General features: G+C 44.5%; 1 protein-coding gene across 1 annotated transcript in view; it reads right to left on the bottom strand.

Annotated features, from left to right (window-relative positions):
• LOC126354248 (metabotropic glutamate receptor 4-like) overlaps positions 1-26822 on the bottom strand; it is a 769434-nt gene that overhangs the window by 379832 nt on the left and 362780 nt on the right. Inside the window, exon 3 of the mRNA XM_050003756.1 lies at positions 16443-16587. Coding sequence (XP_049859713.1) covers positions 16443-16587 — 145 coding nt within the window. The remainder of the gene's footprint in view (positions 1-16442; positions 16588-26822) is intronic.

Below are 26822 nucleotides of genomic sequence, written 5' to 3'. Positions count from 1 at the left end.
ATGAAAATAGTCGAAAACGAGATACCTTTAACCTCCATCACACGTTCTCACATTTACAGCTGACCATTGCTGAAAAAGCATTCATTTCATACGGTGATGTCATCAGGAAGTATCTTCCGAAATCATTTAACCATGGTTTAAAAGAAAGAATTTTTATATTTAGGTTTCCTTTTATCACACGAACAAAATATATTCCAGCCCGTTTTTTCCTTTCCTCAGCACCTACAACAGTTCAGAATAAAAATATTAAGCACAGGCCTACAAATTCTGTTTGTGTCAAACACCAGCAGGACTAATCCAAGATTAGCTCGCTTTAAAAGGGGAATGTTTAATGTTCCACTCGCCATGCGATTTTTGAAAACGAGCGGCCCACGCACTCGCTAAACCGGAACGGATGAAGTAAACAGTGTTCACACGGAAGTTCAGTTTGATACTGTGCGAATCAAGTATCGTCAAAGTCCCTCTCGTAGCAAATCAAATCCCCGTCGCATATAGGTATTGGTGGCTCATGGCCACGGTTGCAACTCCCGTTACATGCGAATATATGGCGCTGCTCCCACAGATGACATTCCCTGATCAACTGCGACACACTGTTTCTCAATACGCACCTGGAACTGCTGACGAAAAACGAAACGCTCAAATTTGCCCGCCAGCGTATCCAATTCTGGCTTCAAAAGCACGAATCGTGCAGCACTATTTGGGATTATATAGTGACGGAAAAAATCGCAACACCGAAAAATATTTAATATATACTAATGAAATTTCAGGAATACATTTGTCTAGATAACAAAAGTAAGTGATTAGCGTTGCAAAATCAAAGCGTGAGATAAGCAGTTGAAAATGTGAAATGCTGGAACGTTAATAACCGATGTACCCGACAAAATGTTAGATGCAGTTATGTAAAAGTGCACTCATTGTGTTGTACAGGTAACGGATGTCTTTGGAATGGAGTTCCATGGCTGTTGCACCAAGTCGATCAGTACAGATACGTTGATGTCTTTTATGGATGGTCTGGAGGTGTCGTCCACATGTGCTCGGTTGGAGAGAGACGTAGTGTTTGAGAAGGCCAAGGCAACATGTCGAGAGCATGTTGGTTACAATAACAATATGTAGGCGGGCATTGTCCTGTTGGAAAACACCCGCTGGAATGCTGTTCATGAATGGCAGCTTAACAGGTCGAATCACAAGACTGACACATAATTTTGCAGTCAGGGTGCGTGGGATAACCACGAGAGTTCTCCTGGTATCATAAGAAACCGCACCCCATGTGTAGGTCCAGTGGGTCTAGAACACAGACAAGTTAACTGAAAGTCCTCAACTGGCCTCCTCCTAACCAACACACTGCCGTCAGTGGCACCAAGACAGAACCAGCTTTCACCAGAAAACACAACAGACCACCCTGACAGACAAGCGTCTATCTTGTTTGGCATCTGAAAACAACAGCAACCAGCAGGGTGCACTCAATCTTGCAGCTCCAAATATCAGCAGCAGACAAGCTGCAGAATCTCATGTTCTGTCTAGAAGATTGGAAAGCACTGGCAGATGTTCAGTTGGACTCAGATGCGGTCACGTGTTTGATTAATGTAGACATATACCAGTGTATCGGCTTCCCACACCTGCAGTGTCCTCAGCATGGAGTGGTAACACATGTCTGATGGACAGTCGATCCTGCTGAAGAGTCAGATTGTAGGCATAGCTGTGTAATCTTGTTAGTAGCAAACTCTGAAGAAAAGACAACTAACATTTCTGGATTAGATGCTTGTCTAAGTGAACTAAGTGAACTAAGTTTCAATCGCAGTTCCATTCAAAGAACATGATAAGTTATGTGTACAATATAAACATCTGGTTGAATAGACACTAGACTGTGCAACAGGATTTCCACATACATTTCAGGTCATCAGCAGTATCTTAGTTTTGAATAGGTTATGCACTGCCTTTCACGATGTGCAATCAAGGTGAAGTGGAAATGTATAGATTACAAAGTATTGGAGTAACATTCAGCCATGTGCAATGCACATAGTAGGAGTGAAGAAGACAAGAAGATCAATTAGAATATGTAGCTATTTTAAGTCTCAGGCTAACATATCTTTATCGATTCCCTGGGCCAGAGGAATTGTTTGAAAAATTGTCGCCTTGGGAGTTATGTTTCTAAAACTGGTCTCACTGACATCCATTTATAATTCACTGTACATGACATCAAACATCTATTTTTAATGATAAATGAGAGATTACTACTTGGTCGCCAATGATAGTGCTTCCTTTCGGCGATATCTTGAGGAACGCATCCAAGGTATCCTCAGTTGAATTAATTAATTTAGATGACTTATTAATTACTGAGGTCTCACAGGAGCAGCACCTGCAAAATCTGAATTTTAAATTAGGAGGTGCGAAGCAGCAACAGAAACAGAGTGTGATCCGATATTCTACAGGGTACTGTCTACTGTGCTGTAAAGTTGGCTCGAGTATACCCCTAATAGGGCGGACGTGGGAACGTGGTATGGTGTACATACTTTTCGTTATAATACCACCTTAAGTGACTTCTTCTTATTAGTCACAGACGAATCAGAATCACAGGTAATGCTCACATGACACACACACACACACACACACACACACACACACACACATATATATATATATATATATATATATATATATATATATATATATATTGTCCATACATCTACATCTATATCCGTACTCCGCAAGCCACCTGACGGTGTGTGGCGGAGGGTACCCTGAGTACCTCTATCGGTTCTCCCTTCTATTCCAGTCTCGTATTGTACGTGGAAAGAAGGATTGTCGGTATGCTTCTGTGTGGGCTCTAATCTCTCTGATTTTATCCTCATGGTCTCTTCGCGAGATATACGTAGGAGGGAGCAATATACTGCTTGACTCTTCGGTGAAGGTATGTTCTCGAAACTTTAACAAAAGCCCGTACCGAGCTACTGAGCGTCTCTCCTGCAGAGTCTTCCACTGGAGTTTATCTATCATCTCCGTAACGCTTTCGCAATTACTAAATGATCCTGTAACGAAGCGCGCTGCTCTCCGTTGGATCTTCTCTATCTCTTCTATCAACCCTACCTGGTGCGGATCCCACACTGCTGAGCAGTATTCAAGCATTGGGCGAACAAGTGTACTGTAACCTACATCCTTTGTTGTCGGATTGCATTTCCTTAGGATTCTTCCAATGAATCTCAGTCTGGCATCTGCTTTACCGACGATCAACTTTATATGATCATTCCATTTTAAATCACTCCTAATGCGTACTCCCAGATAATTTATGGAATTAACTGCTTCCAGTTGCTGACCTGCTATTTTGTAGCTAAATGATAAGGGACCTATCTTTCTATGTATTCGCATCACATTACACTTCGCTACATTGAGATTCAATTGCCATTCCGTGCACCATGCGTCAATTCGCTGCAGATCCTCCTGCATTTCAGTACAATTTTCCATTGTTGCAACCTCTCGATACACCACAGCATCATCTGCAAAAAGCCTCAGTGAACTTCCGATGTCATCCACCAGGTCATTTATGTATATTGTGAACAGCAACGGTCCTATGACACTCCCCTGCGGCACACCTGAAATCACTCTTACTTCGGAAGACTTCTCTCCATTGAGAATGACGTGCTGCGTTCTGTTATCTAGGAACTCCTCAATCCAATCACACAATTGATCTGATAGTCCGTATGCTCTTACTTTGTTCATTAAACGACTGTGGGGAACTGTGTCAAACGCCTTGCGGAAGTCAAGAAGCACGGTATCTACCTGTGAACCCGTGTCTAAGGCCCTCTGAGTCTCGTGGACGAATAGCGCGAGCTGGGTTTCACACGATCGTCTTTTTCGAAACCCATGCTGATTCCTACAGAGTAGATTTCTAGTCTCCAGAAAAGACATTATACTCGAACATAATACGTGTTCCAAAATTCTACAACTGATCGACGTTAGAGATATAGGTCTATAGTTCTGCACATCTGTTCGACGTCCCTTCTTGAGAACGGGAATGACCTGTGCCCTTTTCCAATCCTTTGGAAAGCTTCGCTCTTCTAAAGACCTACGGTACACCGCTGCAAGAAGGGGGGCAAGTTCCTTCGCGTACTCTGTGTAAAATCGAACTGGTATCCCATCAGGACCAGCGGCCTTTCCTCTTTTGAGCGATTTTAATTGTTTCTCTATCCCTCTGTCGTCTACTTCGATATCTACCATTTTGTCAACTGTGCGACAATCTAGAGAAGGAAGCACAGTGCAGTCTTCCTCTGTGAAACAGCTTTGGAAGAAGACATTTAGTAATTCGGCCTTTAGTCTGTCATCCTCTGTTTCAGTACCATTTTGGTCACAGAGTGTCTGGACATTTTGTTTTGATCCACCTACCGCTTTGACATAGGACCAAAATTTCTTAGGATTTTCTGCCAAGTCAGTACATAGAACTTTACTTTCGAATTCATTGAAAGCCTCTCGCATAGCCCTCCTCACACTACATTTCGCTTCGCGTAATTTTTGTTTGTCTGCAAGGCTTTGGCTATGTTTATGTTTGCTGTGAAGTTCCCATTGCTTCCGCAGCAGTTTTCTAACTCGGTTGTTGTACCACGGTGGGTCTTTTCCATCTCTTACGATCTTGCTTGGCACATACTCATCTAACGCATATTGTACCATGGTTTTGAACTTTGTCCATTGATCCTCAACACTATCTGCACTTGAGACAAAACTTTTGTGTTGAGCCGTCAGGTACTCTGTAATCTGCTTTTTGTCACTTTTGCTAAACAGAAAAATCTTCCTACCTTTTTTAATATTTCTATTTACGGCTGAAATCATCGACGCAGTAACCGCTTTATGATCGCTGATTCCCTGTTCTGCATTAACTGATTCAAATAGTTCGGGTCTGTTTGTCACCAGAAGGTCTAATATATTATCGCCACGAGTCGGTTTTCTGTTTAACTGCTCAAGGTAGTTTTCAGATAAAGCACTTAAAAATATTTCACTGGATTCTTTGTCCCTGCCACCCGTTATAAACGTTTGAGTCTCCCAGTCTATATCCGGCAAATTAAAATCTCCACCCAGAACTATAACATGGTGGGGAAATCTACTCGAAATATTCTCCAAATTATTCTTCAGGTTCTGAGCCACAACAGCTGCTGAGCCCGGGGGCCTATAGAGACATCCAATTACCATGTCTGAGCCTGCTTTAACCGTGACCTTCACCCAAATCATTTCACAATTCGAATCTCCCTCAATTTCCTTCGATACTATTGCACTTCTTATCGCTATAAACACGCCTCCCCCTTCACTGTCCAGCCTATCTCTGCGGTATACATTCCAATCAGAGTTTAGGATTTCATTACTGTTTACGTCTGGTTTCAGCCAACTTTCTGTTCCTAGTACTGTATGGGCGTTGTGACCGTTTATTAATGAGAGCAGTTCTGGGACCTTTCTATAGACGCTCCTGCAGTTTACTATTAGCACATTAATATTGTTATTCCTTGTTGCATTTTGCCTACTCCTGCCTTGCCGCGTCTCAGGAGGCGTCTTGTCGGGCCTAGGGAGGGAATTCTCTAACCTAAAAAAACCCCATGTGCACTCCACACGTACTCCGCTACCCTCGTAGCCGCTTCCGGCGTGTAGTGCACGCCTGACCTATTCAGGGGGACCCTACATTTCTCCACCCGATAGCGGAGGTCGAGAAATTTGCACCCCAGCTCTCCGCAGAATCGTCTGAGCCTCTGGTTTAAGCCTTCCACTCGGCTCCAAACCAGAGGACCGCGATCGGTTCTCGGAACGATACTACAAATAGTTAGCTCTGATTCCACACCGCGAGCGAGGCTTTCCACCTTCACCAACTCCGCCAACCGCCTGTACGAACTGAGGATTACCTCTGAACCCAGACGGCAAGAGTCATTGGTGCCGACATGAGCAACAATTTGCAGTCGGGTGCACCCAGTGCTCTCTATCGCCGCCGGTAGGGCCTCCTCCACATCTCGGATGAGACCCCCCGGCAAGCAGACAGAGTGAACACTGGCCTTCTTCCCCGACCTTTCCGCTATTTCCCTAAGGGGCTCCATCACCCGCCTAACGTTGGAGCTCCCAATAACTAATAAACCCCTCCCCCCGTGTGCCTGCTCGGACCTTGCTGAAGGAGCAGCCACATGTCCACTCACAGGCAGAGCGGGCGATGCCACACGGCCAGCCTCCACATTGACCCTCCGCCTCGTGCGCCGCGAACGCCGCTGAACCCGCCACTCCCCTTGGGGAGAGGGTGGCCCAAACGCGCCCGGTACCCGCGAAGATGTCTCGACAGCAGGGACAGTGGGTGAAGAATGTAACACCTGGGGTGTACCTTGCGACGCACCAGACTCCCCACTGCCGCTACACTCCGAGGCAGCAGCCTGAAGACGGCTGACCGCGGACATCAACACGCTCAGCTGTTCGCGAAGAGTGGCCAGCTCCTCCTGCGTCCGTATACAGCAGCCACACATCCTAGCCATCCTAAGAAATCAATTTACTATAGAGTGTTAATCAGTTTTTAACTAGACTGCTAATTCACTAAAGGCGGTTGATTATTGACTAAACTGTGATTGCTAACCACTTCTTGTAGAAACAAGGAAAATAGCACTACCTGTCTCTGGACGGTATTGAAAACAAACACTAGCACTACTAGCACTATGGCTGACTAAAGGGACTCTCTGACTGTATTCAAAACAAACACGAGATCTATGGAACACTTAATAGCACTCTACTATTAAAGCTTCCTAAAAGCAAAAACACGCAGAAGAAGAAGTGACAAGTAAGAAAAATACAGATAATACTTAAATTAAGGTAGCTCGCTGCACAGAAGACGTGAAGCAGACGGCGGTTAGGGCGACACTGATCGTGACCGGGCCAAATATCTCACGAAATAAGCATCAAACGAAAAAACTACAAAGAACGAAACTCGTCTAGCTTGAAGGGGGAAACCATATGGCGCTATGGTTGGCCCGCTAGATGGCGCTGCCATAAGTCAAACAGATATTAACTGCGTTTTTTTTAATATGAACTTTTAATAGGAACCCCCATTTTTTGTACACATTCGTGTAGTACGTAAAAAATATGAATGTTTTAGTTGGACTACTTTTTTCGCTTTGTGATAGCTGGCGCTGTAGTAGTCACAAAGGTAAAAGTATACGGTATCACGTAACATTCCGCCAGTCTGGACGGCATTTGCTTCGTGATAGATTACCCGTGTTAAAATGGAACGGTTACCAATTGCGGAAAAGGTCGATGTCATGTTGATGTATGGCTATTGTGATCAAAATGCCCAACGGGCGTGTGCTATGTATGGTTCTCGGTATCCTGGACGACATCATCCAAGTGTGATGACCGTTCGCCGGATAGTTACGTTATTTAAGGAAATAGGAAGTGTTCAGCCACATGTTAAACGTCAACCACGACCTGCAACAAATGATGATGCCCAAATAGGTGTTTTAACTGCTGTCGCAGCTAATCCGCACATCAGTAGCAGGAAAACTGCGCGACAATCGGGAATCTCAAAAACGTCGGTGTTGAAAATGCTACATCAATTTCGATTGCACTCATACCATATCTCTATGCACCAGCAATCGCATGGTGACGACTTTAACCTTCGTGTACAGTTCTGTCACTGGGCACAAGAGAAATTACGGGACGATGACAGATTTTTTGCACGCGTTCTATTTAGCGACGAATAGTCATTCACCAACAGCGGTAACGTAAACCGGCATAATATGCACTATTGGGCAACGGAAAATCCACGACATGTGGAACATCAGCGACCTTGGCGGGTTAATGTATGGTGCGGCATTATGGGAGGAAGGATAATTGGCCCCCATTTTATCGATGGCAGTCTAAATGGTGCAATGTACGCTGATTTCCTACGTAATGTTCTACCGATGGTACTACAAGATGTTTCACTGCATGACACAATGGCGATGTACTGACAACATGATGAATGTCCGGCACATAGCTCGCGCGCGATTGAAGAGGTATTGCATAGTATATTTCATGACAGGTGGATTGGTCGTCGAAGCACCATACCATGGCCCGCACGTTCACCGGATTTCTTTCTGTGGGAAAAAGTTGAAGGATATCCACCGAAAACGCCTGACAACATGCGTTAGCGCATTGTCAACGCATGTGCGAACATTAAGGAAGGCGAACTACTCGCTGTTGCGAGGAATGTCGTTACACGTATTGCTAATGCATTGAGGTTGATGGACATCTTTTTCAGCATTTATTGCATTAATGTGGTATTTACAGGTAATCACGATGTAACAGCATGCGTTCTCAGAAATGATAAGTTCACAACGGTACATGTATCACATTGGAACAACCGAAATAAAATGTTCAAACGTACCTACGTTCTGTATTTGTAATTTAAAAAAAACCTACCTGTTACCAACTGTTGGTCTAAACTGTGAGCCATATGTTTGTGACTAGTACAGCGCCATCTGTCAGAAAGCGAAAAAAGTAGTCCAACTAAAACATTCATATTTCTTTACGTACTACACGAATATGTTATAAAAATGGGGGTTCCCGTTTAAAAAAAACCGCAGTTGATATCCGTTTGACCTATGGCAGCGTCATCTAGCGGGCCAACCATAGCGCCATCTGGTTTCCCCCTTCAAGCCCGACCAGTTTCGTTCTTTGTAGTTTTTTCGTTTGCCGCTTATTTCGTGAGATATTTGGCCCGGTCACGATCAATGGACCTCCCTGTACATACAGTTAAGTAAATCTCATCTCCTGGTACTTTAATCTTATCCTAAAGTAGGAGACTCGCTGTGAAAGATGAGTTTGAAATTATATTTGTTGAACACCCTACAATGCTTTTATTTATTATATACATTTTATTTCGAATTAGTGTTGATCACATGTATTAGCCATAAGGAAACATTGTCTATGTCCCATAAGATAAAGGAATAAAACCGAAAAATTGTCATTCAAATGACTCTTATATGGAACACCACAAGTGCGCATCATCATTCCAGTCACAGAAACATTTGTCATTTTAAGTCGTTAATTTTATGTCATTCATACCACTGTTGACAAACTGCTTCTGATTGCCCCCGACTCTAATAAAAGAAACTGCAATGAAGGCGGTGTTTCTTCAGTTGTTGTAACTCTTGAGATCACAGTTCCTATGACACGACAACAGTTACTACATTTGTCATCATGTCACAAACATTTTTTAGCTGCTTGGCCCATAAACCCGTCTCTGTCCGTGCATCACTGAAGAATCACACCAAATGAGGTGGCTTTGTGGTAAGATAAGACAGTGAGCTTGTCTTTGGGAAGGTGGATGATTATTATCCCCATTCAGCCACCCAGATTTTTGTTTCGATTTTGTTCTCTAAATCACGTAACGAAAATATCGGCGGTTTCTTTTGAAAAGCTTGTAATATATTAATAATGACTTTAAAATCTAATTTTCCATCTTTCTTTGGAAGAGTCACTAAAGTTTCGAATTATGTCACAGAAACTCGTGACATATAAACAAATAATGTGTGAATGACTGGTCTCAAAGTGATATAAACTAACAAAGTAACCTGTAACATCCAGTGCATTGAGTGATTAAAAACTCACAAGCTTTTGGATGAATTTCCGCGGGCCATGTCAAGCAGTGACTGTTGTGTGGCTGCTGCTGTTATTCTTGAAAGGCTGTGCTGCTGCCTGTAACATCACTTGTCATTAGTCCATCGCTGTACAAGGTAAGTTGCTCGTTGACGCCCATCTCGACCAGTTGAACTTTCAGGTGGCCAATCCCATAATAGTGCTTAGCTGCCGTCATTACTAAAGGTATTATTAGAAATTTATATCTCTATGATACTTTCAGAACTCTGTCCCAAATATCTACATCCGTTCGAAGATAGATATCCCTCCAATTTGATGACTGTTTTTCGGTGCATATTCCACTTCTGCTGATTTCTCGGGACGCCGTAGATGGAAAAACACTTCGTGGTCTATATGACCCTGGCCAGTAGTGCACAGGTTGGTCTAACTCAAAATTATCCACACCAACACATTATTACACGAATCCCTGGCGTCCTGAGACTAACAACATCTTTCATATGCCTGATGTCGAAGTTTTGCTGGGCACCGTGAAGACTGGCCCGACTTTATCCCTATTCAGGAGCCGACTAATTCTTTCTGTCACTGAACTACAATACAAAATGAAAAAAAAAAAAACGAAACTGCCGCGCCTTTGAAACCTTATTATGGAGACGTGGTAACTGTACCTGAGGGAAACAATGAAGACGCCCCGGACAGTTGTAATATAAAAGAATTTGTCTTTAAAACGAGAATGACACTATCAGTGTATTTGCACACGCAGGGGGGATGCTTTCAACTGAAGCAGCAGATTGTCTCGAAAGCAGATATAAGATTTCCAGTGTCTTCAAAATGTTTAGAATACTATCTCCTCAATTCTTTCAAGGTCACGATGAATTATTCCGACCTTTTTTTTCCTTCAGCGTCAGTGGCCGTAGTGAACTGGACTGTGTTTTTTATGTGAATGCGTCTTTTATGGAATGCAGTGTTTTAAATTCGTCATCAAATCAGAAATCAGTTGTTTCTCAACTTGTAGTGTCTTACTGTGGGCAGTGTGGAGTCAAGTGCACTCTAAATGTGAGGTCTGTAGTCCAATTGCGATTTCTAATTTTCGTTCTTGCATTCTTTTTTCCTTCATAAATTCATTTGCTCTTTTTAGTAAAGTGTAATGTCTCGATACTCTTCGTTCAATTCCATCGAATGCTGTTCCAACTGACAGTGGAATCATTCGTACGCGTTCTGAAAACGTACTGTTCGTACCACCATTTTCATAACTTGCTCCATGCCTGCAATTTTAGCACGAAGTGGATCCTGATGCGCAGGACAATAATCCCGTCTGTCGAGCGTTGTAATTTTTTGCTCTTCCATTGTCTGCTATGTATACTTTTAAATTCTTTCTGCATTGTGTTGTGATGTCATTCCATACGGAACTCGTAGTACCCCGTCGATTATGCGACTGTATATACATTAACAGATTTTGAGAATTCTTATCCTTCCCTTCCGTCATTCCCACTCACTTTTAAAGGCTTGTGACGATAGATAGCATAGGCTGCCTGTTTTTGTAATAGCAGCACTTGGAAAGGTGAATTTATTTTACAAAAATGGCTCTAAACACTATGGGACTAAACATCTGAGATCATCAGACCCCTGGACTTAGAACTACTTAAACCTAACTAACCTAAGGACATCACACACATTCATGCTCGACGCAGGATTCTAACCTGCGACGGTAGCAGTAGCGCTGTTCCGGACTGAAGCGCCTAGAACCGTTCGGCCACAGCGGCCGGCATTTATTTTACACCATAACCAAACAGTGAAGTGTAAACAGCACTGACATCACGATTCTGCCGAAATGAGGAGAGAGTCGTGCCGACCAAAAATGCCGCACATCAATACTTAATGAAATGTCGCACTGCACCGAATGCTTCCAAGAAGGACCGAGGAAACCGGAGACAGGCCGAACTTCGGCCCACACTCGCACCACAAAAATGGTTCAAATGGCTCTGAGCACTATGGGAGTTAACAGCTTAGGTCATCAGTCCCCTAGAACTTAGAACTACTTAAACCTAACTAACCTAAGGACATCACACAACACCCAGCCATCACGAGGCAGTGAAAATCCCTGACCCCGCCGGGAATCGAACCCGGGAACCCGGGCGTGCACACGCACCACACATCAAGCCTCTCGTTGTTTGACAAGTCATGGACAGCCCTCGTTTAAATTATGACGCTGCCAACGTTGCGATTGTCTGCCATTAATCAGTTGCGTGACATACGTAGATTTTAATTTTTCGGATGCTTTTCGAAACGTTAATTACTCTGAACTGCGAATTTAAAATGATGTAATCTGAGGCATCTTAGAAATGTGGATTGCGGAAAGTGACCATGGTGGACAGGGGGGAACGGACGTGGGTGTAACAAAATAAAACCACCTCCAAGAAACGACTTAGATCCACACCTGCTGTTGGGTGGTGTGGACTGTCCCTAGAACACGAAATGTGTAGAGGGTGTATAACAAAAATAGCGATTTTGATAAAACTTTTAAATACTGCACTTTGTTAGTGTGCCCTGTAGACATTATGTGTAAGATTAGTTTCTTACGAGAATCCTTTCCTGCTTTGCCTGAGTTCTGGCTTCCAATTCTTCGGAGTTTGCGAGTTTGCTATGCCATATAAGAGTAAGTAATAAGCGTTGCGACAGTCCATTAATGGCTTTAGACACGGTCGCGTGCTGCACGGAGCACGCAGCTAGCGAACCCGAGGCAGCTCTGACTCTACCCCTGCCTCCTACCTCGGTGCGCCTAAGGTAACGCGTTTTTCAGTATCGACTCCGGTGGTGGCGGCAGAGGCGTGTGACGGCGCGGCTGTGATTTACAACGACGCTGCCCACGGCGCTGGAAAACTCTCTATTCCCGGAGCAGATTTATGAAGAACGATGGCTCCGTCGCGAGCGTCTCTGCTATGCCATCGTAGAAGCCCCTCCACCACATCCATCCCCCCACCACGCTATGCCACTAGATGATGTACTGAAGCCCCCCTTCCCTCTTCACCGTCTTGGCAAACCCTGCAGATGCTGTTATGAGGGATTTTCGCCGTCAGTTTTCCCGTCGCTCAGCAGTTTCACCCCCTGTGCAAGATGAAATGTGTTATTGGAGGAACTGTTCTTTACTGTTTCGGTAGCCATCGAAAACAGATTAAACAACGCCCCCTATTACTTACTGCCAACCAATAAAATTAAATTCTTAAAAGGCATATACTTATTCACATCCTCTTCGTTACACTTTAAAAAAAAGTGTGTGAATTTCTAAGGGTGCTGAGTATTTTTCCGGGTTGTATGGCCGTGGGCCATGGAACTCTTCAATCCCTGACGTTTCGTCCAAAGCTACGTTGGACATCTTCGTGAGTGCTCCTGGTTGTGCTGAGTCTTGCCGACTGACGAGTCGGACGTCGAAGAGCGGACAACGATAACACACAGCGATGGAAGAGCACGGTTTCTCTACCCTTCATCAAAAAGTAACGGATCAAATCGGCAATATTCTAAGGAAATATGACGTTCGATCGACTTTCAGACCAACTAAGAAAATAGGCCAAGCACTTCTTTCTTTTAAGGATAAACGTCCCCCTTCGTCTACAAGTGGTGTATATAAGATTCCTTGTACGTGTGGTAAAGTCTACATTGGAACTACAAAGAGAAGTGTGAACACACTGTTGAAGGAACATAAAAGTCTTTGCCGACTAGGGAAAACAGACAAATCAGCCGTGGCGGAACATGCTCTTTAATCAGGTGCTCACTGAAATTTTCGGAAACTGAAGTCCAACTATGTACTATGACGATCTATTATCCACGGCTATATAGAGAATGCATCGAAATATATGTCGATAATTTTAACAGAAAAGAAGAAGCTATGAAACTCAGTGATATATGGACTGTGGCGCTATCTTTGACGTACTATAACCGATAGTTAAAAATTTTTATCTTTGGCAAGATTTATCTCCGCTACCACGTGAAATACACGTCCACTTTCCACGGTATTTAGGCCGCTCTTCGACGTCCGACTCGTCTGTCGGCAAGACTAAGCACAACCAGGAGCACCGCCGAAGATGTCCAACGTAGCCTTGGACGAAACGCCAGGGATTGAAGAGTACCATGGACCACGTCCATACAACCCGGAAAAATTCTCAGCAGCTGAAACATCCTGTCATGAAACCCTTCATTGTATGAATTTCCAAGGGACCAAACCGCTGAGGTCATCGGTCCCTAGACTTACACATTACTTAAACTTACTTAAACTAACTTATACTAAGAATAACACACACACACACACACCCATGCCCGAGGTAGGACTCGAACCTCCGGCGGGAAGGGCCTCGTAGTCAGTGACATGGCGCCTCTAACCGCGCGGCCATTGCGCGCGGCTACACTGTTAAGTTCATTTTCAGACCATATATCTTCGGTCGTTCTGTGACTGTAGAGAAAGGCTGCAAGGGTCTCTTTACAATTTGTCTGTTCTTTAAGTGCCTTTAGTAGAGCTTTGTGAACCAGATGTAACTTCAGTGTGAAGAATGGGGAGCTGGCTTATTGTGCAGAATGGATAATCTGTGCATTCCAAATCTAGTGTTCGAGAGAAAAATTATGACTTACTTCTGTTACTGCCTTCACTGATCCCTGTTAGTAACAGTCGGGAACAAGAAGACAGTCGCCGTTTGACTTGTGGAATGCTTGAGTGTGAGACAAATAAATCTGGTCAGTTTCTTCTTTTTTTCAGTAAACAGAAAATATGAAGATAAGATTTGGAAGATCACGAGCCATCTTGCTTGCCTCCTTCAGTTAATAAGCTAATATTATCTGCTCCTTGTCATGGCTGGAGATGTGCGGGACACATGATTCTCATCAGTTAATTTAACTCTGATGGATTCGAAGTATTGTATTTATTTAAAACTGCAGGGGTTGTTTGTCTGAACTTATGTAGCTTTGGCCAGGGGAATTCATGGGAACCTTGCAGTTCGTTTCCCCAAGAATTGGTGAACGGCCAAGACATCCAACACTGGGGATAACTGGGCATCCCACTCGCCACTCAGAGGATTAAGTCCCTGGATTAGGCGGTTGTTAGACAGTCGAGTAAGTCTTGCGGGATTCTCGTATCACTCGAAGAAGGACGGCATTTTCGGAGTTGTGGCGTGCCGTGCTGTACGGATCCTGGCTAGCTGGTTTGAGGACTAAGGGCTAGCCCGCCACCTGACAACATCTAGAAGGAACTCACTATTCTTGAAGCGGCCAGGAGTTCTGGTGCGGAAACAGAACCTGGTGGAGTTCCCGTCTCCTTCACTTGGCGTGCTGGAGATTCCAAATGGTATAAACGACGTTTTGATTTACAAACTTCGAGCATGATGGAAGAGCTGGGGGTCAGCTTTAATTAGTAGAACGAAAAACCAGTCGAAAGTTGCAAAAAAAAAAAAAAAATGCAGCTTTGGATTAACGTTCTGATTCACCTATCACCACTCCACATCAGACGTATTGGCCTTCTATTTGATACAGTATATGATGGGAAATTATTTAACATTGTTATTTCACGCCACAGGACAGAAGTAAATAACGTTTTACGAGATAGGAACTTCCTACCTTGCCGGCTAAACGTGGGTGTTGGATGCAGGGACGCATGGTCGGGTACACTCGTGGATCGATCGTCTTAGATCGTGTTCTGCGCTGGCACGTAGTTCTAACGGCTTAGCGCAGTCCTTAGATTCCAGGCTGTTTCAGATCTCGTGCTAACTCTCATCTTCAAGTCCATCGAGACGGCAAGAGATTGGTGAGCATATTGTGCAACACTGGGTCGTTACGTGGGAGTTAACCATTTTATAAGGGTACACCTACGCCACAGTGTTGTTAGATACCAATAACGAATATAAATTCTCTTCGTTGTAGTTTGGACGACCAACAACTACATGGTGAAATTCAGGTTCTTCGGGTTTATTCACATCATTGAGGAAACGTGCAGCTTGAATTCATCATCCTTTCCTGGATATCGTAATCGTGCTGATTATCAAAAAATGTTCAAATGTGTGTGAAATCGTATGGGACTTAACTGGTAATGTCACCAGTCCCTAAGCTTACACACTATTTAACCTAAATTATCCTAAGGACATACACACACACCCATGCCCGAGGGAGGACTCGAACCTCCGCCGGGATCAGAGCACAGTACATGACTGCAGCGCCCAAGACAGCTCGGCTAATCCCGCGCGGCGCTGATTAACAGATTTGTATTGTCAATCCATTGGTTTTCTTGTGTGGAAAAGCGAACTTTTTAAAATAAATGACAGGTTTATTTTGATTTGAATTTCATTTGTGGTAAATAGTGCTCCCTTCATCTCGTTTTCGCTATCAATTTTTTAAAAAATATGATTGTTAATTGATTTTATAGCAATTCCTCACCTTTCGATCTCATGTTATGGTCAAATTTCCGGTAGCGTATTTCGATTGTGTTAAGTGTATCAACATTAGGTCTAAAGAGGTGTTTCATAGTCTACATAGTCTCTGATTCCGGTAACGATGTCTAAATTCACACACATGAGGTATTACAGCTTGCAGTAGTTACTGATTTACATGGTAATCTACGTTCCCACATATTTTCTGCGCATGCTTCGGTGTAACCCTCGTATAACTACTGTGACAGTATATTAACTTCTTTCTACGACGACCGCTTCTTCCGAGTCTTCAGAAGATAATAAATGTGACACTATAGCTGGCAGTGAACTTGCAACCGAAAAAAGTACTGCAGGATGATAAAAAAGAATTATCTTTGAGAATACCGGGACGAATAAGTTGTGCTGTGTGTTATACAATACGTATGTGGCTTGCGCCTATCCACGGTTGAGCACACTCACCCCTGGCCCGCGGCTTGGTGAGCAGCTTGTTGACGATGCTGTCGTAGCCGGCCTCTTCAGCCACGCCCGAGTCCTTCACCAGCTTCTCCTTGACGGCGATGCAGATGTTGTGGCGAGCCAACAGCGTCTCCAGCTCCTCGAACGCCTGTAACAATAGGAGTGTTTATGCGTTACATCTGCTGAATACGAATTACGCCTTAACCCCTGTAGACGAGCTCACCAACTAGGTTATAATGTAGCAGACATATTGGTCTCGAGAGAATCGCTAGCTGAAATGATATTTAAAATAATTATCATTTATTGTTGAATCTTAGTTGTACATTTTAAAAAAAAATTAAATGACATGTTTCTACCAGCCTGGATCATCTTCAGACCTAAGTAGCTGCGCCGGCTATCCGCCTTGCCTATTCAGAACTTCGTATCAGAGTACTCTGATACCATGTTCCGAACGTATAAGACGAAACTACTTAGATCTGAAGATGATCCAGAGTGGTCGAAACATGTCATTTAATAAAAAAAAAAATATGAGAACCTCAGAGTAAATAATAAATGAGACTCGTCTTAAATTTGTGACGCTTAGTATCCCTTACCGTATTTGTGTAAAGAAGCATTTTTGGGCATTTGGCACAGGTCGCAGATTTGCAATTCTTCAAAATGACACAGTGCTGTGACAGGTTACTGAACTACTTTAGCAGTTGCAATTTGAGATCTCTGTACAGCACGAACGCATTTATTTCAGCAGTTGATATTTATTATTATTGATATTAGGCTGGTAAGTTAAGGTCTTTAAAAACTAAATTATATGATATAAATAGTTTTAGCTATATCCGGATAAAAATTAGTATAGCTGACGTTATTCAAAAAAGAGCGAGCTTACTTTTTTAAACTCTACAAATACGCTAACATAGCCACTTACAAAAACGTGTTGCTTTAGTAGAAAATTAATGGTGCAACATTTCACGGAAAGGAGAAGAACGCGTTATTTATACTGCATTAACTGCGAATCTCTCTCCCAGCGCAAAGTCCGAAGCGGTCAGAAAAATGAGCAGGTGATTAATGTGTATACGAATGGTAAAAGAATAGACACACAAAATTACAGAACAATATCTTTAATCTTGGTTTGCTGCAGAATGGTTCAAATGGCTCTGAGCACTATGGGACTTCTGAGGTCATCAGTCCCCTAGACTTAGAACTACTTAAACCTAACTAACCTAAGGACATCACACACATCCATGCCCGAGGCAGCATTCGAACGTGCGACCGTAGCGGTCGCGCGGTTCCAGACAGTTGCACTTAGAACTGCTCGGCCACTCCGACCGGCTTTGCTGCAGAATTCTTGAACATTCTCAGTAATAAATTTCCTCGAGGCCGGAAAGCTTCTGTCCACGCATCAGCAGGGATTTAAAAAGCATTGCTACTGCGAGACTCAGGTTCCCCTTTTCTCTGACGATATCCTACGCACCATGCATGAAGCGCAATAGACAGGTTCGGTATTCCTAGATTTTCGGAAAGCGTATGACACGTTGCCCACTGCAGATTGCTGACCATGGTCTGAGCTTGAGGAATAGGTTCCCACATATGGGAGTGGCTCGAAGACCTCTTAAGTAATAGAGCCCAGTACGTCGTACTCGATGGTGAGTTATCTTCAGAGACGGGGCTTTCTTCAGAAGTGCTCCAGGGAAGTGCAATAGGACCGCTCTTGTTCCCTATATACATAAGTAACTTGACGGGCAGGTAAGCAGCAATTTGAGGCTGTTTGTTGAAGGTTGTGTTGAATGACTTAGAAGGAAACAAGAAAACTTAGACAAAATTTCTAGTTGTTGTGATGAATAGGGGCATTCTCTAAATGTAAAAAAAAAAAAAACCGTAATTTAATGCAAGTGAGTAGGAAAAACTATCCCGTAATTTTTGAACACAGCGTCAGCAGTGTGCTGCTTCACACAGTCACGTCGATTACATACCTAGGCGTAACTTTCTTCAGCATAAAATTCAGTCCTCAGTTGCAAATATGTTTTTATTACGCTTTAACGGTTGCGACAAAATTAATTCGTCGTATTCAGAAGCTTATTATTGGTTTAGCAGATGTCAATATCGTCTTCACAGAAGTATAATGATATGGTATGTCCAGAAACGTACATATTATATGTGAATATTGTAAGCACAAATTGTCAATTTACAGTAATTAAATCACGTCTAGAAGTGATTGAGTGTGTAATCGCAGCGAAGCCATCCGGAAATCCGTTTTGTAAGCTTCCGGGCCTGACAAGAAATATTTCTAGTCCTACTTGCTCGCGTGTGGTTGCAGATACAGAGGATGAGAATCATACGAAAGAACGTAAGCAATTTTTCCGAAGTTTGAGATTCTATGACTGTACTTTCAGTCCATGAATTATGCGAAGAAGAGCTAATTTAAGAAATTGTGATATCATAACGGGAGAGATAATGCCCCTCTTAAATAAAGAAGCTTGTAATAAGAAACATGATGCATCTCCCTTATTTGGCAATGCTACTCAGAACATTCTTGATCGTCAGTGATAGAAACTGCTAAAGACAATAGGCATGTCTTTTAAGACACCAATTATGTATATTTTATATCAAAAAGCGCAAGGAAGAGTAATGCAGTGAGACTGATATTATCAGGTAATGGAAATAAGCGATCTTATGTGTATTTCTAAAACTTTAAACAATTTTACTAACGCTCTTAATTGTCTTGATGACATAAAATAGATTACTTTACAATTGACTGCTAGTTTTGATTGTAAAACAGCCATCTTCAGATTAGTAATCACTTGTAATGTATTTTATGCGGTCAAGATCATTAAAATTTTTATACAATATTTTATAGTTTTATGAATGCAAATATAGAATTTATTTTTGTTTGTGTTTATTACTTAAAAGTTCTATCCATAAAACATAAACATTCCTACTATGCTACTGTGAAACCAGCAGGGTCTAAGAGAAAACGTCAAGGTTGCACAAATGGAGGTCTGGGAATCTTGTCGCCGGCAGCAGCCGTTTTTTGCAGCCTTAAAAAATCGAGTACTTGTCGAGAATTCAGGTACCGCCAAAGGCAACGGGATAGAGCATAGACCCAAAGCGCAAAGAATTCGCAGAGGGAGGCTTGCAAAACTGAAGAACTGAGGAAGGAGTCAGCGTGCTTAAAAAGGATGTTTTGTGGACAGTAAGGAGGCTGTAATTTCTTAGACTTTCCCGGCGATTTTGTGACATCTCGTTGAATCAAGTGTACTGCCGGTGGTTTGCGTGGTTTCCGTTTATCTAACTCAGTATTTTGACGTCGTACCTCGGCGTCTTCATCAGGTGCGTGGTTTCCGTTTATCTAACGCAGTATTTGGACGTCGTACCTCGGCGTCTTCATCAGGTGCTTCCTCTGACTGAACGGCAGGCTGACCGAGTCCCGTATTTATGTCTGGGCGGTGTCTGGCTTTCCCTACGCCGTCCGCTCCCGCCGCGACCGTGTCGGTTGGTGTCCAGACGTTCCGTCTTACGTTCGCGCTCGCTTCCGCTGTTTTCCCCGGTGGCGGCCGTTTCATGGCGTCCCTGCTAGGTCCGCGCCCGCCAGGGTGTTCATAGCACTGTCCACAGGCTGCGTTTGCTGTTGGTGACCGTTCCGACTTTCTCCAGCGCCCCTGTCATTCTCCTGGTCTTGTGTTTTCTTCCATTGTTTTTGTAATAGGTCCAAAGCCTGGTTCCAAGCCGTACTAAGTTGGTATCCAGCTTCCCGGTTTATCAAGTTCTCTGTCATCTTGATTTCGATCGATTCAGTGATGTCGCTGTCCCAAAATTTAGGGGTCTGAGATAAGATCCTGGTTTTATCATAATTCATGGTGTGCTCAATCTCCAAGCAATGTTCTGCTATTGCCGATTTAGTGACTTGTCGTAGCCTGGTATGCCTTTGGTGCTCTTTACTTCGGCGGTCCTGGTGGTCTGGCCAATGTAAGACACCCCGCATTCACATCGTATATGGTAAATACCAGATTTTCTCAATCCCAGATCATCCCTAACCGTTCCAAGAAGCTCCCTGATCTTGTTTGGTGGGCGGAACACACTCTTGATATTGCGATTTTTCACTATTCTGCTGATCTTAGCAGATATAGGTCGTGCATACGATAGAAATGCTACCCTCCTGGTCTCTTCTTCTTGTCCTTCTCCCTTAGTATCATGTCGTCTGGAGGGATGTAGCGCCTTGCGGAAGTCCCTTGTTGAGTATCCGTTGTCCACGAACACTTGCTGTAGGTGTTCTAACTCTGCTGTCAAGCTGTCTGAGTCGGACAGTGTTTTGGGTCGGTGAACAAGTGTTCTCAACACCCCATTCTTCTGCGCCGGATGATGGCAGCTGTCAGCCTCTAGGTATAAGTCTGTGTGTGGTTCACGTAATAGTCGGAACCTAGAAAGACGCTCATAGTCTTCCGCTTTCTGCCCTTCAGTATGGATCCCCAGTACCGCAAGGAACTTCTTGAGGCCAAAGGATACACCATAAGGACAGTATCCCGGATGAAGTCGCCGAAAGACAACGCAGACACACCGCTCTTCCCCGTCACATTGCATGACACACCGGAGCATAAGGAGATCTTTCAAGAAACGAGAGTGGGAAGGATCAGAGGGGTCACAGTTGAAAAACTGGGGAGGCGGAGACGCCTGCTTCAGTGCTTCAACTGCCAGGGAATTTACCACCTGGCAAAATATTGCAAAATGTCCCCACGCTGCGTAAAGTGTGCTGGGGAGCACCTGAGCCGGGAATGCCCGTTCCCAATCACCCACGTGCTGCAACTGCAATGAAGAACACGTCGCCAGTCTCCACGGCTGCAAAACCTTCAAAAAAGCAGCTGCAAAAGGGCGGCGGGCACCAGCGAGGAGAGTTCAGCCGGGAAGCAACTACGCTACTGCAGCATAAGCGGCGACCGCGGCAGTAGCAGAATGGTAACCGCCTGCAAGCCCAAAGCAACACGCTAAGCACGCACGGCAGGCAGAGCTGCCTACCTGCGCAGCGGAAGGCGTTCCCCGACCGACACGAGAGGAGCACGAGACGTCGGGCAGGGCCGACCGGATACGTGGGCGTGGAGGATGGAGGCCGCCACAGCGCGACCCCCATCACCTACGCCCGCCCCACCACCTCTGACCACTGTAACCATCGAGGCCGCAGAACTACGAGAGATGCTGCGGTCGTTCAGACAGCTGCTACTCCGACTACCGCAGATGATAGTGGCTGCACTGATTGCGGCAAACTAGGCCAACACCACAAGCCAAGCCAACAACACCCATGACGCCTAATCGCGTCATAGGTCTTGCCGTCTGCGTATGAAACGAAAAACAGCATAAGGCAGCAGGAGGGCGAATTTAGGTAGTTTTTACGCGACGAGGCCGTGGTGTGCCTCGTGTGTGACACGTGGCTAAAGCCCGGCGTAAACGCGAGGGCACCTAACTATGGGTGCTATCGTGACTATAGACAAACAGCATGTGGCGGAACTGTGGTCTACGTAAGGAGAACACTGCGACACCATCAAATCCAGCTACCAGAGCTGACGCAACTAGAAGCAACAGGCGTCGCAGTCAGCACTTCAGCGGGTCATCGCTGCATAACGGAAGCCTAGAAACTCTTACGACGACAGGACTTCCAGACGCTATTGTTAATGCGCAGCAACGCGTTAATCGGCGGCTACATCAAGGCCAAGCACCCGGAGTGGAGCTCCAGGGTAACCACAACCAGGGGCAGGACGCTTCTTAAGGTGGCCACACATAGTGGGGCGATATTGCTGGTGCCGTACTACCGTATACACTATCCCAAGAGAGCTCGCCCGGATGTCCTGGACATCGTGGTCATCAAAGGGGTGATCCATGACGCAGTCGCAACTATACATGTGGCCCTGTCCTCAGATCACGTGCCAGTGATCTTCGATCTGAGCACGGACGGAGCCGCATTACCTGAAGGACGCAAGACCTACTTCGACTGGGAACACTTCCGCGGTACCGTATCCTAATGATGGTGTGGACACCACATTCGCGCCGCTCGGGGTTAGCCGAGCGGTCTCAGATGCTGCAATCATGGACTGTGCGGCTGGTCCCGGTGGAGGTTCGAAAAATCGGATCAACCGTATGCGCCGCGCCATACAGTACGGGGCCGCGGAACACAGGAACAGGGACTGGGCTGGGAGAATAGCGACCCTCAACATCGCAGACGGCACTGCTTTGCAAGCAACCAAGAGGTTCCTTCGCAGGAGGCAACGAGTCTCGCCGTTACACGTCGGACAGCATGCAGTGGCCGAGCCTGACGCCAAAGCTGGGGTACTGGCCGATACCTTAGCGGCCACCTTCACGCTAGTTGAATGAGATGTAGATAACGACCACATCGGAATGGTGGAAGGTAGGCTCCGTGTATACCGCACGCAGAAGACCCTGAGGACTTCATCGAACCCACAACGGAAGAAGAAGTTAAACGGCAGCTACTGCACCTTGACCCACGCAAAGTGGGTGGGTGCGATGATGTCGGCGGCGCAGTCCTGAAGGAGGTCCCCCCAGAGGCTGTGAAACTACTCACGAAGATGTTCAACGCCATCCTTAGGACCGGTCACTACCCCTCCTCTGGAATAATGCGGGGGTGGTGGCAATCCCTAAGGCTGGAAAAAACAATAGCCTGGCGCAAAATTACTGGCGCATCATCCTGCTGCCTACAGTCTCAAAGGTATTTGAGTGAATCTACGTCAGAAGACTGCGCCGTCACGTCGGACAAGAAGGCCTGCTTCCCGACGAGCAGTTCGGCTTCAGGAAGGTGCATGGGACAACACACCAACTACTGCGACTAGTGGAGCAGTCAATGGGGGCGTTGGAGAAGAGGGAGCACCTTGGGGTGATACTTCTAGACGTTTCCAGAGCCTTCGACAGCGTGTGGCACGACGAACTAGTCTACATGTTACTAGTACAGGGATTTCCGGTGACACACGCCCACCTGATCCACTCCTACCTGGCGGGACATGCCTTCCATGTGAAGATAGAAGACGGGACCTCAACAGCCCACAGGGCTCAGTATTGGGGCCCCTCTTGTACACCCTATTCGTAGCGGACATGCTGAGAACACAACGGGTGCAGACAGAGCTATATGCCCTTAATACAGCCGTGTACCGACATATGACGCAAGGAAGACTACAAATAGCCTGCAACGAGCTAGGTACTTGGGCCACCAAGTGGCGGCTCGAGTTCAATGGAGCGAAGAGTCAGGCTATGATATTCACGAGGAATCGTATACCTGAAGCTCTGCCACCAATCCTGATCATGGGAGGCCCCATCCAATGGTCGAACATCAGCCGCTACCTGGACGGGAGGGCGCCCCTGGCAATAAGTTGCTTGTTTCTAAATTGAGGCAGCTCATTAAGAAGTGTTCATTCTCCTCTTCATAATCATGTTTCAGAAGTTAAGAGAATTCAAACCTTTTTGTGCTCCAAACTGCTCCAATCATGTACTTATTTCCAAAATCCAGTCCCACAAGTTCGTAATCCTGAAATGCAAGTGCAAATTTTCACTAGATTAATTGTTAATTTGACAACTAATTCAATGAGAAATTTTATTTTTTGAAACTTTTTGATGGGTTTTGGCGATCCCCATGTATCTTAAAGTCACCCTCATACAGTATACCTTTTTTGTGATGCCTGAGTTACACCGGCATTTACAATGTTCGAATATTTGACGGAAATTCAACTGGGTGACGTGGACGCGATCGCAGATATTTCGGCATGTGCACACTATGCAGTTTGGCCTTGAAAACGGGAGGGTCTGCACCTTTCGAAAAGTCGACGGCTATCAACGATGTCGCCCGGGTGCATTCCCCTAAGTTATATGAATTATTTTTGCCATTTTTTTCTTCTACTAGTCTTAGTTGAACAGACGTATGCCACTGTCCGTTGCGTGTTTGTTTCTTTTAATTTTTTCGTCATTTATACCGTTTAGTAACATGTAATAAGCTCATATTTTACCAAATTTTGGAAATTACGCGGGTCTGTCAATAGATGCCACCTTCCAGTAGTTGAATTGTAATGATCTGTGTGTATCAGAGCCCGGGTGAAGAAACGTACACATCACGCAATTTGCAGTCTGTGGTTTGCTATCATTACGTACATATGAGGTAGTTATATGAGTCAGACATTACGTAAATTTTCTGTTCAGTTTATCTTATGTAATCGTGATCCACTCGTTAAATTGGAAACATCACTTATTTATCAGTCAGTTAGCGGCGAACTTTTTAAACATAATGCCAGTACGTTTGTCAGTACGTTTGTCAGTCATGTAAAGGAATATGTTCATCTGCCAGCAGTAAACTTTACTAATGTTTCTTAATTAGGGTAACCTACTTTTCTGATTCAAATATTGAGATGCGTGCACATCACAAAGCTGATCATCAGAAAGGGAATATTAAGTGGCATAAATGCAAAGAGGCCGAGAATCATTTGCTACAGTCTTGTGTATTTTCTTACCTGAGGTGAAGATCCAGAAAAGGTTAGTAACGAGCCTCAGACGATTTTCTGCTCTTCTCACGTTGAAGAATTCGTCAGGTTCAATGTACAACGGTTCATCTCACAATATGTTCTGCAGTGTCTGATGTATGGGAGAACCCTAAAGGAGCCTAGTCGCCGTGCATCAGTGCTCGCTTCAACAGGTGTGCATGCGTGGTTTCGACCGCATTAACACGCACTCTTTTCCAGCGTTCAAGATGTTCTCTTTTCTTGCAGTAAGTTTTGTCGGAGAAAGTCTTGTTCAGATGGAAAGCTAAAATAATATGAAGAATCGATTTACCAGAGTGAGGGATACGTTCTGTGTCGCAATGCGAGTTGGTGAAAGGGAGAAACAATGTAAGTAGCATGCTGTTTAAAAACTTTACTCGTATGTCAGCGAGTGATTTCAAACTAATTTACCATCTTGTAACATTTATGACTTATGTGCCCCCGTGGGAGAGTAATGTGGTGCAATTCGGACAACCTCTTCCTCATTCCACTGTACTGTACTTTGCGATCGGGCGTTAGTCGGCTGCAGTGAGGGTGGAGCGAGCAAAAACAACAGTTGCGCGCGAAAGTTTAAAAGACTTCCTTTCGGAAGATCATAACTGTGTACTGTCGAAATTTTTCACCCAAATGTTTGGGAAGAAAGATTTCTGGGAGATGTCATGCAAACTGCTATTTTCTCCTTAAAATATGACGTCAAGCTGGTGATGTTTCCTTGTAAGTGGTCACCATCGCCTGACTCTCCAGCTGGCCTCCGATTATCCTGAACTGAATTGGAGGGGCCCGAAAGTTTCTACCAATCGGCACGGGCCGCAGGTAGCAGACGTCCGCTGCTTACCTTAGTGTTAAAAGAGGAACCTGGCTTGTTTTGGAAGATGTGCTTTTTATTGTTTTAGACAGATAAAAGATCACTGGAGAAGGGAAGCTTGTTCGTTTTCGAGGTGGACAACTTTTGCTCAAAAGGAGTGTTGCAGGCTTAAGGAAGAAGTCCTAGTTGTTATGGAAGACGAGCCTTGATTGTGCTATAAGATGTGTAATTTTTTGCGTTAGAATGGAAGTGCTGATCTGAACGAGCAGATTCGTTTATTGTAGACAAAGAAGAGGAGACTTGTTTGGAGAAATGTTTGTTTTAGAATAGGGAGCCTGTTCAGAAGAGTAGATATGTTGAATAAGAGTAATGTTGGTTTCTTCAGTAGAGGATATTATTTGCTTTGCATTAGGAGTGTTGTTTGTTTTAGTAGTAGGGAGATGCTTGTGTTGTGACACACAGATTTTTCTCTTCGTTTCGAAGAGGAACTGTGGCTGTTACCCCTTAACAGTATAGGATAACAATAGAAAAATAACAAACAAAATAAAAACGAAGAAAGAAGTCCGTAGGGCATTTGCCCCTGACAGTTAGTGTCTGTGTAGGATACGATGGCCGACGCACAGTGCCCGGTCTTCGTCCAAAGCTCTGGGCGAGTTCACTTGTCTGTTCCGAAGGGGGGGGGGGGGGGCGACGCTGTCTGAGACCTTTAGGCAGGTCGGCAACGATGAATCTAGATGCACGTTCTACAGCGTTTCTCAAAGGATTTTACACAAACTACTTGCAGCTTTAAGTGTCAGGTTTATTAAGATGTGTCCACCATTTAATTAATGGACATACTTAATGCGATATTTGTGTGTAAGTAAGACACTTCGGGACATTGGAAAAAGTTTACTATGAAAAATAGAAGTTGCTATGAATTTGAGTTTGGTGCATATTACATAATATGTTGCTGTGTATGAAATTTAGCTAACATACTGAATTTATCTTTATACTTGGGTGGAGGTCTCTATCTGTCATCAATGTAGAGAAAAGTGATCTGATGTAGCAGACTCATTAGAGATCGCTCCG

The sequence above is a fragment of the Schistocerca gregaria genome, chromosome 3 (genome assembly GCF_023897955.1).
Source record: "Schistocerca gregaria isolate iqSchGreg1 chromosome 3, iqSchGreg1.2, whole genome shotgun sequence".
NCBI lineage: Eukaryota > Metazoa > Arthropoda > Insecta > Orthoptera > Acrididae > Schistocerca > Schistocerca gregaria.
Note: the sequence above shows the minus strand (reverse complement) of the source record. Positions and strands in the feature narration are given on the sequence as shown.